The 15,722-nt window shown below is 38.4% G+C and overlaps 1 protein-coding gene across 1 annotated transcript in view; it reads right to left on the reverse strand.

The window, feature by feature from the left end:
- The window catches only part of CIZ1 (CDKN1A interacting zinc finger protein 1), a 39,851-nt gene that overhangs the window by 12,176 nt on the left and 11,953 nt on the right, over positions 1-15,722 (reverse strand). The window contains exons 6-11 of the mRNA XM_072430423.1: positions 6,998-7,064; positions 3,934-3,974; positions 2,792-2,850; positions 2,534-2,704; positions 1,684-1,817; positions 715-802 (exon numbers count right to left, since the gene is read on the reverse strand). Of these exons, the coding sequence (XP_072286524.1) occupies positions 715-802; positions 1,684-1,817; positions 2,534-2,704; positions 2,792-2,850; positions 3,934-3,974; positions 6,998-7,064 (560 nt within the window). The remainder of the gene's footprint in view (positions 1-714; positions 803-1,683; positions 1,818-2,533; positions 2,705-2,791; positions 2,851-3,933; positions 3,975-6,997; positions 7,065-15,722) is intronic.

Here is a 15,722-nt window from a genome sequence, read left to right on the forward strand (position 1 = left end):
GCAACAAAATACCCTTACCTCTCTGATCACATTTTTTGAAAAATACTCACCTGTCCCTGTTCCATCGCAGGGTGCTGTCATATTCGTCCTTGTTTTGATCATTAGCCATCTTGATTGGCTGTACCAGGGTGACATGGCAGGTCAGTGGGAGTTCATTCAGTCCCAGTAGCCACAGGGGAAACTGAGATGTGTTGGTACCTCAGCTTCCTAAACTGAGCTGCTCATACAAGCATATTGTGAAAGTGGAAGTTTAGTTCCTCTTTAAATGTATAAATCTTTTTAATGCAGAAGAAATCTATATTTAAAACAAATCTGTGTTTTACCAATGCAAGTTGGTGCCTAAACCCACCTGCTCATCAGAAGCACATACTCTCCTTTCCTACTCTTTTCCAGTTCAGCTGTTGAAATTTTTTACTTCCAAATGAGCAGGACAATGACAAATTCCCCTTTCTCTCTCTTGTCATGCTGGACACTGGCAAGTGGCCCATCACTATCATAAGAACATTTACCTAGAACAGCTCTAAGCTAGCACAGAGCTTCCAACTGAGACAATTCTATAGACAATTGAAAGCTGCTTTCAGGAAATATAATAATCTGTAGAAGTCACTAGACTTATAAATAGGTATGTATCAGCTCAACAACTGGGATTATGACACAAATATACTTGAAACCAAGAAATTATACTTCAATAAAACTATAGTAAGAATCACAAACCTTGTGTTCCTGAGTACGACGATGTTTGATGATTTCACAGCTGAAGTGAACTTGGCAGACATTGCACCATCTTAGCTGCTTCTTTCTACTGCAGGTGAATAAAAAGATACCTATTATATGATTTTTGGCTGCAAATGACAGGGTATGATTTCCCCACAAATCACACAGTTTTTACATCTTTACAATACCATACAAAGTTCACACTACAGCATGGATGTTACTCAAGGGGGCATAAAAAGGTTTTAGCATGTTGGTATATGCATATTATAGACCAGTGTTTCTTAACCAGGGTTCCTCCAGAGATTGTTAGGGATTCCTTGAGTAATAAGCAACTTTTGCCTCTTAGGTCAGTTACCATTGACATGAATGATCTTTTTGGCTATCTGTAAAGGTGACATTTTTTCTCAATAGCCAGCAATATAGGAGGCATAGTTCCAATAACCACCACATTAATGTACTGTGAGCTGTGGATATAGTCTTTAACAATAGGATTCCCTGTAGACCTGAAAGATATATCAAGGGGTTCCCCCGTGTTAAAAAAAAGTGAAGAAACACTGGTATTGACACTATGTGGAACATCTGGGCCATTGTAAATGTTAGGATCCCAGTGCCCTTTTCTTCTGTGTAAATGACTTAGGGGCATTATTTAAGGGATTCTGACCTGCCCTAGAATCCTAGTAATATAATTGCTCTGCTACAGTTCAGGCTCCACCACCATTGTTTAATTTTAATATTAATACATGTGTTCTGTGGAGCCCCCTTGATGCCATGTGGCAACATTTTGTTGAGATACAAGTAAATCTGTCAGAAGAGAATATTTTGTATATAAAAATAGGTGGCAAAATGAGGTAAAGAGAGGGACTAAGATGACAAGACTGAAGACATTATTCTAGTTGGGTTATATAAAAATCACTGTGCTGAAAACATTTGAAAAATGCTAACAGAATTATAGTGTTTCCTACCACTTACCCATCTCTGCTGCCAACAATGCTTTGGCTCTCCCTGGCAGTGGGAAGAAGGGTGACCAGACAGGCATTACTCAGATGCTCAATCTCCATGATCTTATTTTGATGCTGTGCTGTCACCAAGTGGGACTGGAAATTCTGAAACACATTCCCACATAAACTGAAGTAGTAAAGTAAATATTATGTCAAAGACAGGTGGATAGCACTCTGTATTTTTTTTTTACAACCCTTGAACACATTATTTATAAACGCATATTTAATGTAATTTTTATAGGTAACTGAATACCTAAATGTTTTCATGTTCCATCCTGTTTTTTTTTACATCATCTAAACTGCAATTAAAGTTTAACTGTAGCTAAAAACATTTCCTTACTTAGCATAGGTTGGGTTACAACTTTTAGTTTTACTGTTGTGTGTCCACTGCAGGGATTTTCCTTGTTCAATTTACAAATGTTTATTTGTAAAAAAAATATAAAGTGTATGTGTGCTTAGATATAGAAAAATGTTTTTTTAAAACACAAGTAAAAAATTGATGAAAAAATAAAATTTAGGGATTAGTATCACAGTGCCCACTGTGTCTACTCTCCCAAAAGCACTAAACTACAAATAATGATCAGATGCCTAGAGGTGTATCAGATAAGGTCTGCAATTCCCAAGTGCACTTTGCAGTCACATTTCGATTCTTTGCGCAAATACTGCTAAAGCAAAATTAAAAATGATGGCTGTTTGTACAATCTCTATCTGACTGCATATCTATTTCTAGAAATTTAATTGGCCTGTAGAAAATGTTAGAAGAACATTGTGGTATACAAAGCCAAATAATTTTCTTGCACCATTTTAAAATATAATAGCACCTGGAGACTGTGATAATTGGTTTTGCACACATAGCAGCAGAATCTTTGTTGACTTTGTACAGAGCTTTCTCCTGTGCTGTTTTTCTCAGGGCAGGCAGGCTGCAGAGCTGTGGTACGACTCTCACTTCGTAGTTGAATAGTCACTTTAAGGGCACGTCCTCCGCTAATTCCCTGGCAAGCACAAAACCACCTTCTTATCAAGTAGTAAAAAAAGGTAGCAATACACGTGTCTTTGTTTTAAATGTAGGTCTGCGATACCTCTGGGGACTGAGATTCCACACTTCGCTCTTCAGCAACAGCCCCCTTTTGTGCTGTTCCTGAAAAAAAAGTAATATGATATGAATAGAACAATTACTCACAGCTACTGAAGCTTTAAATGTGATTGTACAGTTCTATAATGAGAAAGTAAGGCGTGAGACAAAAGTTACAGAAACATTTTTCTCAAATTATATCAAATTAAGAATTTACTGGTATGAATCTAGGAATGAGACCTTCACATTTATTTGAGGCATGCTTGCCAAAATCATTTTATGTAAAACAAACTTGAGGTTCAGCCCTACTAAAGCTCCAATATCTCCCTTCTAACAAGGCCACCCATCACTCCTCAGAGCTAACAATGAACAGGAAAATAGCAAAAGGCAATCTCCCTTCCCCAGAAGACATTTACAATTTACATATCAAAGTGCCTCGGCCTTTATGAGTCCAATGTAATGAGAGAATACAGAGGCTGCAAGTAAGCATATTAGGAGGTCTGACTTCACTCTTGAGTGCTTGTCACAGCTCACTGGATACTACAGGTAGTCCCCAGGATACATACAAAATAGGGACTGTAGGTTTGTTCTTAAGTTTAATTTGTATGTAAGTCAGAACAGGTACATTATTTTTATAAATGCAATTAGGACATATGTTTGTCTCAACACATTATTAGACAGCATGATGTCAGTTACTGTATAAAATCCTACCTGAGAGTTATTCACAAACAAAGCAAAAAAAAAAAAAATCTTTATAGAGCCTAGACATTCATTCATTTCTGGAGCAAGCTATGCAAGAGTTTGTCTTGGTCATTACCAGTTACAAGAAGCTGCAGATCAGCTCACCCTCTAAGATCACCCACAACCTCAGCTGTGTTTAGCAAAATATTTCTTCTGCAAGTCATGCAAACCCCACCCCTCCTCCAGTCTCCATCCTGCACACACAGCAAGCAGGGAAGCCCTGTTCCTATTCAGGGGGAGTCCCCATGTCGGATGTCCTTAACCTGGGGACTACCTGTAATATGATCAGAAGGAGATCACCAATAAAAGCTCTATTAATTTTGCAACAGGTTCACTTTAGGATAAACTATATTTTAGATTCAGGGACCTTTCGGAGCGAGTATTAGGAAGCAGTGACATTCAGATTACCTTCTACAGTGAAACTGGCCTCATCTTTACCACTCTCTGAGCTGCCAAACAAACACAGACATTGGTTAGCCAAAACAGTGATAAACACATTTGGTTTTCAAATAGCTGCCAAAATTGGTGGCATTAGAAATTTTGTCATATTAATTACTTCTAATTCATAAAGATTTACAAATGCAGGAGAGAACAGATTAAAACAGAGTTCAGGAGATATTTAATATAATACAGGAGAGACAAGGCAGTATAAAGAAGCCACTAACAACAGAGGAGCTGAGAAAAAAATGAGTATCAGCAACTGAGAGTTGATGCACACTGGCTGTATGCTGGTGTTTGTCCTAACATAACCAGTGCTGCAGTACTTTCCTTCTGACACAACTTAGAAACAGATCAGGGATCCTTTGGAAGAACTCCACTCAACAGGAATTTCTGTGATCTGAACTGTATGGTAAAAAGAATACAACTTGCTGTGCTAATGCACAAAAGAAAAACTGTATGATACAGGGGTATCAACCACAAACAGATAAAATACGCTTTTTGTAGGGTGACATATTTTGAGTACAACATTTTTTGACATTTAAAAAAAAAGTGTCTACTTCATGTACTACTTCCAATGGCTGAGTGGTTAGTTTGGTAGAACACTGTACATGGGGTGACTATAACTGACCTTATCTAGGTGTCATATGTAATTTGGCAAATATAGGCCTGCAGAAGGCTTCCCTAGATTTTGTTTTCTTTTAGAATTTTTGCTAAAAGTCTAATGATTGCATAAAGGAAAATGTGTCACTTTAAAGATAAGAAATAAAGCAGCACTAGCATGAAAATAAACAAAAATATGGTTGTGTTCTTTTGCTCAGCCACTGCCAATCTTTGGTCTGATGCAGAGTAACAGATGCCTGGAGAGTCTTATGCAACTGCAAGGGCCAGAGGTATGGAATGCCTGATCAAACCTTTGCATACTGTGGTTCCATCTGCTGACCCCCTCCATCACTGAATGACACAGTAGTGACACAGGGGCAACTAAAAATGTGCTGAATGCAGAAAACTCTTTGACAGTGGTACAAACTGAAAAATAGCAATGCGGACAACACAACAGGTAAGTAGTAACATAAGTAATGTAAATAGTAATGTTCTTTTACACGGACTAATTTGCTTAATTTTTTTAAAAGAAATTTCTAATAAAGGATACTGAAGCTGCTTACATTTTTCTTCCTTGACACACCTTGGATGTCAAAGTATGAAGAAGCATCTGACTGGGTAGGGAAACATTGGGCAAGCTCACAAGTTTTCTTTTTGCTCCTTGCAGTAGAACATACTAACCCTCACCACCCTCAGAAAACAAAAAAGTATTGTCTTTTAGAATGCACAGTGCTATTCACCTATTCTCATGCGCATAGAGGTAAGTTAGGTCTAAATATATTATTCTTCTTTAGATCTTTCTTTCTTCTTTTATAGATAGATCCCAGAAGAAGACTAGGCAAATATGTGGGAACCAAAGGGAGCTGATGGCATATATGGACAAAGCAGAGGTTCACACTAAGGTTTTCTTACACTACAGAAAAACTGCTGAATTTTTTAAAACATGGTGGTCGTGGGGCGTTTAAAAAGCCCCTTTTACTACATAAAACATTTTTATTCCTCTTAATTCCTAATTCTGGTGGGCATGTAGTTAAAAAAAATACTTTTAGGATCATCTTTTTGCTTCTAAAATATATATACTGAATGCATTTTATTTCTGTTACTGTTGATTCCAGCTGGGCTCTTAATGCTCAGCTAGGGTAAGCAAGCAGGGATCAGTACTGAGGTAATAAGGATTATAGTAAAAATATCTGGTCTGGTAAATGTTCCTTGAATTTTTTATTACCCCTGATATGACTTGATGCCTATATAATATAAAAAGTATTGGATGCAATATTTTCCGACAACATTAGCTGGAAGAGAAAATAGCCTAACAACACTTGATCCTAGGAGACAACAGCCTACAAACATTTACTCAGAAGAGAAAATCATTTAAAGTTACAGGAAACAGTGAATTTTGACTCAAACTTACTTGAAGATCAAACTCGAACCTCATCCTTAGTGAATATTAAAAAATATAATTTATATTTATAATTTATAAGCATATAATCAGTAGATATTCTCCTCAGAGAATTCCACACATTTAGTGCCAGTAAGACCCCCCTTATCACACAGCTAGAAGCGTTAGGGGGATGAGTCTGTACTCCTATGTAAGCCCTACATGAGGATCTGGAAATCAACCTGTATTAAAAGGGCTTCATTCACTTTTGATTGTCATTTAATAAGCCATTTAAAATATTAACCTTCCTTCTAACCCTTGTACCTACCCTGTTTGTATATTCCAGTTAAGATTAATATTATTAGGCTTTCTTATCTGAATTTTATTTTATTTACAAAAAAAAATAATAAAGCGTATTCAAGGACAAAACTTTTTTAGTTGTTTGAAGTCCTTTTATTATTTTAGGTCATGTTGTTATTGCTTTGTAGATTAATTCTTCCTGTTTTTCAAGGTGACCACTGTCACAGAAGGTGATGGCATACCTAAAATTTTACAAATATTGCTGGAAAAAAAAAAAAAGGGAAAACCTTGAGTATGTACAGCCCAATCCTGTAAAAAAGGACATTTTCCCTACTCTGAGGAGATTTTTTTTCACTTCAATGAGACACAGAAAGCAATTTCATACTGACATACTGACTGAAACCCCACCCTATGCTTACCAAAACTAAAAAAAAAAAAAGAGTTGTCTTTAAATATAATTTAACTGTAACGAGAAAACATACACTTTTTTACAATTTATTTGGAGGTAGTACCTGCATGGACCGAACAGAAAATTAATTTGCTGTATTGCTGATTTTACATAAATTACACAGAAAAAAGGGGGCTTGCAAATTGTAAGGCTAAGAAGTAAACATGGAAATGCATCCTTTATTCCAAAATTTTTTTATAGTCAGTAAAGAGATGAAAAGGTGTAAAGGCAAGATATGGAGCTACAGACAATGAGAACAATGAAGGGGGGAGTTAGTACAACTTGGTAGGCTTGTTTACAGTTACCTTCTTGCTCTCTTGGCTGAAGGTTCAAGGGGCTCAGTAATGCTGCATTCGGTTAAATTTTCGGTGTCTGCAATGACAAGTTTGTGAAAGCCCACAGGGCACCAAAACCCAACAGGAAAAATTAGTCACCAAAACATAGAGTGGGTAAGGAAACAATGCAAATGGCTTTTTAAAAGACCAGTAACCGCCAAAAAAGAAAATTTATTTTGTTTCAATTTCAATTTTTTTTTTTTTACAGTATTGTGAAGTAAGTATTTCCCTGTAATTTTACGGCGAGGCTTGGCTGTCTACACTTCTTACTGTGCCCGGTAGATGTGAACCTACTCATTCATATACATGAGCCTCTTGTGGTGTTCAACAGAGTAAAGCAAATCTATAGGAATAAATAAGAGAGGATGCACAGCATATACTGGTAGAAACCAGGACATTTTTGTGTTGCACTTGGTAGAAGTACAGAGTGAAAATCTCTGGATCAGAAAGGAAAGTATTTTACCAAGTAAAGGTGCGTACACACTTCCAATTTTTATCGTTCAAAACGAACGACGAACGATCGATTGGGCAAAAAATCGTTCGTAAAAAAGTAACCAACGACGCTGACGAACGAGGAAAGTTGTTGAAAACGAACGACCGGACCGGCGGATCGGATTGGACGACGATCGTTGAACATCGTTCGTGTGTACGGTCGTTCGTTGATCGTCCATGGGCTGAGCATGCGTAATGAACGAACGTTCGTTCACTTTCCTATCGTGCACATAGTTCCTCTATCGCTCAAACGATCGTATCTATTGTGTGTACAATATCTACGAACGATCGTGTCGTTATCTCTATGTGCAGGATCGGTGCTATACGATCGTTCGTAGATATCGTGCAGGATCGTTCGTCGTTCGTTTTCCAACGATAATAATTGGAAGTGTATACGTAGCTTAAGTTGCACTCATGGGGTGAGGGGTATTATTAAAGGACCACTGAACTAAAGGTTCAGTTGACCTTTACATGAACTTTTACTTAGAACTAGCATTTGTACCTGAATCTGTCTTTGTATCAGCCTTCCACAATTCCTTGTATGGCAATTCTTAAGCTGGCAGAGTAAATGCCAGTACACTAGTCGAATTTCTACTTTATATAGTGACTGTCAAAACTTATAATGAACATGCTTATGATAGAGAAGGTGCTAATGTCCAGTCACAGGGTGAGGGGAGACAGGATGGCTATGAAATTAAAAAGGCAACAGCCATTTTTTCCCCTAGTTCCCACTCAGGTAACTCAATACTAACTTCTTGAACTGGGCAGATTGGGGAACTGGGTCAAAGGTGTTAGCTGTGCACAAACAGGATGTATAAAGCTGTAAGAGCAAGGAAGTACACACTAAAATCATTATTTTTTACAACTTTGAGATTGTAAATCAATACTGCATCCTGGGGGTTCTGGGGGCTGTTGATTCTTTATCATGGCTTTTAGGTAAAGATGAGATTTTATTATCTCATCCTACGATTTTTTTATAATGTTAGAATTAGAATAGCGGAATTCCATGGTGGATGTTTAAAATTAGATTTGTTTACAACGCAAAAGCCAAAATATTCAATTAGAAACATTTTCAAAAAACCCCGAATAGACTGCTTAGTACCATAATAATTACACTTAAATAAATTCTGATAATGTGCTCTGGGACGCAGTCCCCTCAAAAGATAGCACAAGGAGACTCAAAAGCAGCAGCAGCAAGGATGGCAGATCACTATACAGGATATATGATTGCTATTATAACAAGCAATATTGTTTTCTAAACCAAGGGATTTCTATTAAATTCCTATATGCCTATCTTCCAAGTCAAGAGATCATTCTCCCTTTAAAAGGTAGCCTTTTAATGAGGTTCTATTAAACTGCCCATAGGAGCTAAACACACATAAATGATCATCTCCCAAAAGCAATAAAGCACAGTTTTGCAAAGTACAGGTGCATATTATGAAATATCTCAAATTTAAGGAATATGTCTCTTACCCATCTGTTCAAATATCCCCTCAATAGTTTTTTCAGCTGTGTTCACCTCTTTTGGGCAGTTTAATTATATAATAGCAATGGTATATCTTTTGTAGTAATCTACCATGCTTGCTGCCGCTCCTTTTGAGTCTCTTTGTGCTGTCTTTTGAGGGGATTGCATCCCATAGAGAATTATCACTGTTCAACGTAAGTGTAATTATTATGGTATGAGCAATCTAATTATGTTTTTTTTACAATGTTTGAAATTGCACATTAATATTATTATCACAGTTTTTATATAGCGCCATCATATTACGCATCGTTGTTCAAAGTCCATTGTCATGTCACTAGCTGTTCCTCAAAGGGGCTCACAATCCAAAGTCCCTACCATGGTCATTTGTCTTTAATACAGTCTAAGGTGAGTTTTGGGGGGACCAATTAACCTAACTTGCATGTTTTTAGGGATGAGGGAGGAAACCTGATGAACTGGACATGAGTTAAATAACAACTAAGATTCATTCACTGTTTGTTTTTATATGTATTTTAAACATAAGGTTTAAAATATATGTGAATAAAACGGATTTGGAATTGCTTTTTTAAACTATATTTAAAAGTGTTTTGATGGTAGTGCCTTAGGCTATGTATACACGTGCAATAATTGTCAATGGAAAGGATCTTTCACGATCCTTTCAAACGACTAACGACTGCAAGATGCATGAATGAGTGCTGTACATACATCACAGTTCAGCTCTATGAGGAGGGGAGGGGGAGAAGGACGGCGCGGCACCCTGCGCTCTCTCCACTTTACTTGCATTACGATTGTTCGTCGTCCATCGTCCATGAATCCGCCAGCACAGTAGATCGTACAATGGATGACAAACGCTGTACACACGCAAGATTCTCATCTGATAACAGCTCTGAGCCGATTATCAGACGAGAACTATTGCACGTGTGTACCTAGCCTTAGACTGATGGCTTTAATAGATCTTTGGCCTTCCTAAAACAAAATAATAATAACAAAATGTATCTCACAACACTTGAGTCTTTTCACTTGCTTATATCTGCATTCACAGTTCTTCCTTACTTCCACTGCAAGATCTCTCAATCTTCTTTACAGTCAAGCTCAAACAGCTTCCAGTGATGTTGGTGAAATCCAGCTTATATAGCTGCCAGTGATGGGTTGACCACTCTTGCACTATTCCTCGATTAAAATTGAATTGTAGCCTTTATGTAGGTTATGTCTGCCAGCACTTGGGTGGGAGCACTCCAAGAAGAGTGGTTTTATAGGCATTGTCTGCACTTAGTCCTGCCTACTGCTTCCTGGACAAACAGCACTGCTTTTGCTAAGGTAACCCTTCACTGAGAGCTGCAGTGTCTGTGGGGGTGACACAAATTAACCTGCCGAGTGGTAAGCTAGTGTGTGACTTGGGGGTTGAAAAAAGATGCTAAAAGCCTTACTTGATCTGCCGGCCTCCTCCTTCACAATCCCCGTCCTCTCGCATCCTCCGGCTGGCGTCCTCTGCATTCGATGAGTCACCAGGGAGTTCGCGGTGACGTATGTGCGTACAGACGTTGCATTGGGGGAGTGGCGGGAATTTCAAATCTATTTGTATTGCATTCAGAACTAAATACCTGTACTGAATGCAATAGAGTGGATTTACATGTGTAAAAGCAGTACATTGTCTTTCATGAAAATTTATTTTACAGTATAACAGTATGAGTATAATATTTATTTTTAAAAAATTATTTTTTTTTTTAAATGTATTTAGTTTAATATTTTGACATGGTTTTGTGTTTTAAAGTTTTTTTTTATACAATGTACCGCTTTTAGACATAAATCCGGACAGAAATGAACTGCCCAGGAGGTTAATGAAGAATTTGCTCAATTGGGCCAATGTCTACATTATGAGGTTTCAGTATTACAATGGACACAGTAGCCATCAAAAGGATGTTAAATTCAAACCCTGCAGAAAATTTCAGCTATGAAATCTTCAAGCGCTATCCCAAATTTGATTAAATATGGAATACAGCAAATGGCACAGCTGGCTATAGAAGCAAGCCCTGGGAGAAACATTCAACATTTTACTTTTATGTTTTTCATTAATATATGTTCACTATGTTTAAAAGCTGGATATATTGAGGCTATATAACACAATATAAAAAAAACAATTTTCCTTTATTTGGGGTTACTTGTCCTTTAAGTTTAACACCGATAAATAAAAAAAATAAATAAATAGTAAACGTGCGGAAATGGGTTAGTAAAACTTGACTTGACATGCAAACATATGTATGTTCTCAATTTTACATTGCTAATACTAATGCAACAGGTTACAAAGAAAACGTTCTTAGCAAAAAACAAATACCTACAAATAACAATTACTAAAAAATACTATGATTCTTTATTTTTTGGGTTTTTTTTTTTATGTAAATGTAATCAGCTTAGTGTATTAAATTATCATTAATACATGTCCTACTCTGTCCTACAGCAGCTCTACAGGGACATGGTAGCAGCATAGTTGCTGGTGGGTGAACCACAGCATGCAGACACAGGGATCTGACACACCAGCAGGTGTTTGCAAAATTAGTTTTAATGATTTTTTTTTTTCACAGGCTAACTTTGTTTTAGCTTTTTTTATATTTAACTATCTCAGTAGCTGCGAATATGAATAGATAATGATACTTCTGCCTAATATTAGGCTTCCTGACAAAGGATTTGAATATGTATAATGCTTCCTAATATATGGCATATCCAGCATGGAAAAATGTGTATATCACATAAAAATTAAAAACTTACTGATACACCTTATCAGAGCTTGCCTGCACTGTTCAACAAATAGATTTTCCTCTCTCTACATGACTGGCTGCCTAACTGGCCAATATGAATTTAATGAATGTGGGAGAGGCAGGCAAGCATCACCAGAAATTGCTGAGGTTTTGCCCAGTCAAAATAGCAGGCATTTGTGATTCAAAAGGGCAATTACGGCTGTTGCAGTTTATACAGGTTACAGTTTTTTTTCCTAATAAATTGAAAGGGCAATAGAAAAATTACAATGAGATAACAGTTGTAGGAGGACATAACTAGTGTACACAATGTATCTGCTATTTCTCTGAGGATACCATAGAGTAAACAAGCCGAAAATAGAAAGCTCATTTTTGAAACACTGCTTGTAATTTTATACCTTAACATTCTGTTTGTTATTATTATTACAGTATTATTTCTGCATCATTTAGGTTTTTATGATGCATTGCACTTTTTCAAACAGAGAAGATTACAACCTGTTTAAGGATAGAAGTTGCCAGAGATGCTACTGCAACAAGAACACATCTTCAAAACTGGATTACATATAACGTCATCTTTTATACTAGCACAGTGTTCTCCCCAACCCCTTTTATTCGGGCATACCCGGCACTTTTACAGTAAACACCCGGCTGTTTTTGGGTGGTTACTGAAGAGCTGGGTCACAATACAGGGGCTGCCACCCACCTACAGCTTCTTACCACCCGGCTTAAAAAAAATGTCTGTGTTGAACACTGTAGCAGTTTGACAATAAGCTTGTTGGGGATTTAGCATTTATCTGGTTTTAACACTGACATGTAATTATAAGGCAGTTGCCCCCTTCCCAGCCTCCCTGGATTAAGCGAACAACAGGAGGTATAAACTTGTAAATTGCCAAACAAAAAAGGTGCCAGCTGGTATAACTGTTCCCATTCCCAGCATGTCTCAGGTATTTGCAAACAGTATCACCAGTAAACCGTAAGCAGAAAAAAAAAGGAAAGATTTTACATAAAATTTTGTCGCCTAGCACACAACCAGATACATAAGAAAAAAAACTGCTCCAGGCTGCAAAAGAGAAAACCCAATAGGTTGACCAGGTGACCGCATTTTAAAGGAATCTCTAGAATTCCTCAAACACTACAAGGATGGAAAGAGCTTCAGCCATTGATAACTTGTGAATCATTAAGACACAGAAGAGAGGTATCTGGCTAGGAGGAAGTCAGGATACAATGCATCCAGATGAAAATCAAGCAACGGTATGACCACCTCAATATAGATTATACTCCTGACTATAAACAGTAAATAGGTAACCAAAGGTTAAAATTAACAGGAGGAAGACCAGAGTATGGTAACTGCAACCACGTGATAACCAGTATACTATCAAAGAGAGATCCAATTCTGGGAGCCACAATGTTTTAGAACACACAGGTGCCTGACAGATCCTTATCCTTAAGAAAAAAAAATTATGCAACACCTTTTTACTCTAGGTCCAGGGAAAAGACATCTGAATAGAAGAGACTAGGTATATAAGATCCAACACCAAGGATAGCGCAGGGAAGATTTCGATCATGAGAAAACCCAGAAAGGACAAAACTGACTAAGGGCCCAACAACTCAATTCAGAAGCAAAAAGAAGGGCACTACAAATTCTGCTCCAGAAGGCCCCAGCTGTGGTCCTGATCAGGAAAGGTAAGGTGGCCAGAGGACTATGGTAGGGACATTAGATTGTGAGCCCCTTTGAGGGACAGTTAGCAACATAACTATCAATTTTGTACAGCGCTGGGTAATATGATGGCGCTATATAAATACTGTGTAGTAATAATAATTTATCAGATTATTAGTAAATGATTAGTAACTAATCATATAATAATCATCTGATACGTTATGCATCATTAGTTCATATACCTTACTTTTAAACTTATTTTACTTATTTTTTCCTGGCTCTCTGTTACTGCTTTTGCATCTAGTCCCCTGTCCCATGTAAGCACCAGGAGCATGTTGACACGGGACTCCTATCAGCGAGGGACTCCCTCAAGTCCCGCGCTGATGGCCCCACCCCTCACCAGGAACACCCCTAAAGGGAAATTCCTCTCCTCCGCAATGCATACGGTGGAGAGGGAGTGTCCCCTTACCCCAGGGGTGGAAGTGTTAACGCCGGCCGCAGTAAATAGGGAAGGGAAGCTCAAGAGCCGCGAGTTGCTGACCCCTGCCTGCCAGGATTTGGCTGGATCGGCAGGATCAGGAATCGAATGGCAGAGGGTGCTTTAATGGAGGGACCCCATGCACCTGACCGGAGTATAAGCTAAGGGTGACTTCTTCAGCACCTTTTGGGTGCTGAAAAAGTCGGCTTATACTCGGGTATATACAGTAGTAGACAACTGATCCAGGGGTACAGAAAAGAGCAACACCAACAGGGGAAGACTTTAAAATAGGGAACCGATAAACCCTTAAAGGCAAGCTATGACATTCCGGGGAGCACATGGAGTACAACATGAGGCCACAGAACAGAAGGAGTAGTGAGGATCTTGGAAAGCTAGAAAACCAAGGTCACATCAAGAGGAGTTGTCTCAAGTCCCTACAGGTTAAGCCAACTGTGAATGAACTATAATAAATCACTGGGGCATATCGGAGCAGGAGAGGAGGCCTGGTGTAATTGATCTCACATCAAGGTGCCTAGTTACATAGGGGAAAAGTTCCACAAAGTCGACAAGTGCCCTAGAAGTTCAGGTATTGGTGTATGCAGGGGTACAGGAATATCAGAACCCCTAGAAGGAACATTAGATGAAGCTTGACCATGCAATTTGCAACAAAGATGCCATGACAGAACCACAAATACAGCAGTTTACATGCACTGGGAACCCCAGATAAGTATAGCATGGTGAACTGAAACCAGAATCACACTATCATCATCAGGGGTCAGAGAATAATACTCAACCTGCCCCAACATTTCTTGAATGGGAGGTGAAGGAAGCAGTTGAAATTCGCTACGATAATTAATGAAGCAGGCCATCTCCAATGTACTGTAGACCAGCGGTTGCCAACCTGTGAAGAAAATTTTGGTGGTCTGCGGGTCTGGCTGGTGCGGCCCCAAACAGTTTCAGGAGAAGGACTCCGCCGGCGGGGCGCCCCTGCCAGAGCAGCGGACCATGTTCTCTATACGAAACGCAGGCTCAATGAACTCTCCCATCACAGGTCCAGATCTGACGTCACTATGGGTGATATTTCTTCCACTTTGAGTGACGCTCGACTTCCCGCACATGTGCGGTCCCAGGGTCGGTAATTTTAGTGGTGGTCCGCAGAACCTGAAAAGGTTGGCGACCACTGCTGTAGACTGGAAAAAGAAAGGCTCAGGGAAGGTGCTAGCTCTAACACAGACTGTGCTCCAGGATTCAACAATGAAATGCCAGAGATAGAATTCAAGAAATTAAGCAAGGGGAACAAAGGATAGGTCCTACGGAGGAACTAGGCATTGCTCTCTTCATTCACTGAACATTCAAAAGCAAACAGATGCACTTGTACTTCAATACAAATGGTTGCATGTAAACAGAAAGTAAGTCTGCAAAAAAAAAACACACTACAAACTCTGGCCAGTCAATGGTGAAACTACACTACTTCCATACTTTGATATATAAAAAAAACATTTTTAACAATTTTTTGTAAATATTGAGGATTCAAGATAATTAATGAATGCCATACACAAAAGTAAGTGTATGTAAAGCCAACAGTTCTTTACATAAAAAAGGGAAGGGTCAAAACCTGTGTCAAGTTATTTTTAAGCCATATTAAGAGGATTCTCTCCACTTACTGCTCTGGGGGTGCAGCAGAAAACAAGAGGAAATCTCAAACAAAGTTAATGAAATTGTCACAGGAAGAATGGTTCACACTGAAACATTTCCCTTTACCCTTTCTCTGGTGACACCCCTTCACTCTTGTCACCAAGACAGGTGGCGAGTCCATGAAGTGAAAACTCCTAATG

Source organism: Pyxicephalus adspersus, chromosome Z, assembly GCF_032062135.1.
Source record: "Pyxicephalus adspersus chromosome Z, UCB_Pads_2.0, whole genome shotgun sequence".
Taxonomy (NCBI): Eukaryota; Metazoa; Chordata; class Amphibia; order Anura; family Pyxicephalidae; genus Pyxicephalus; species Pyxicephalus adspersus.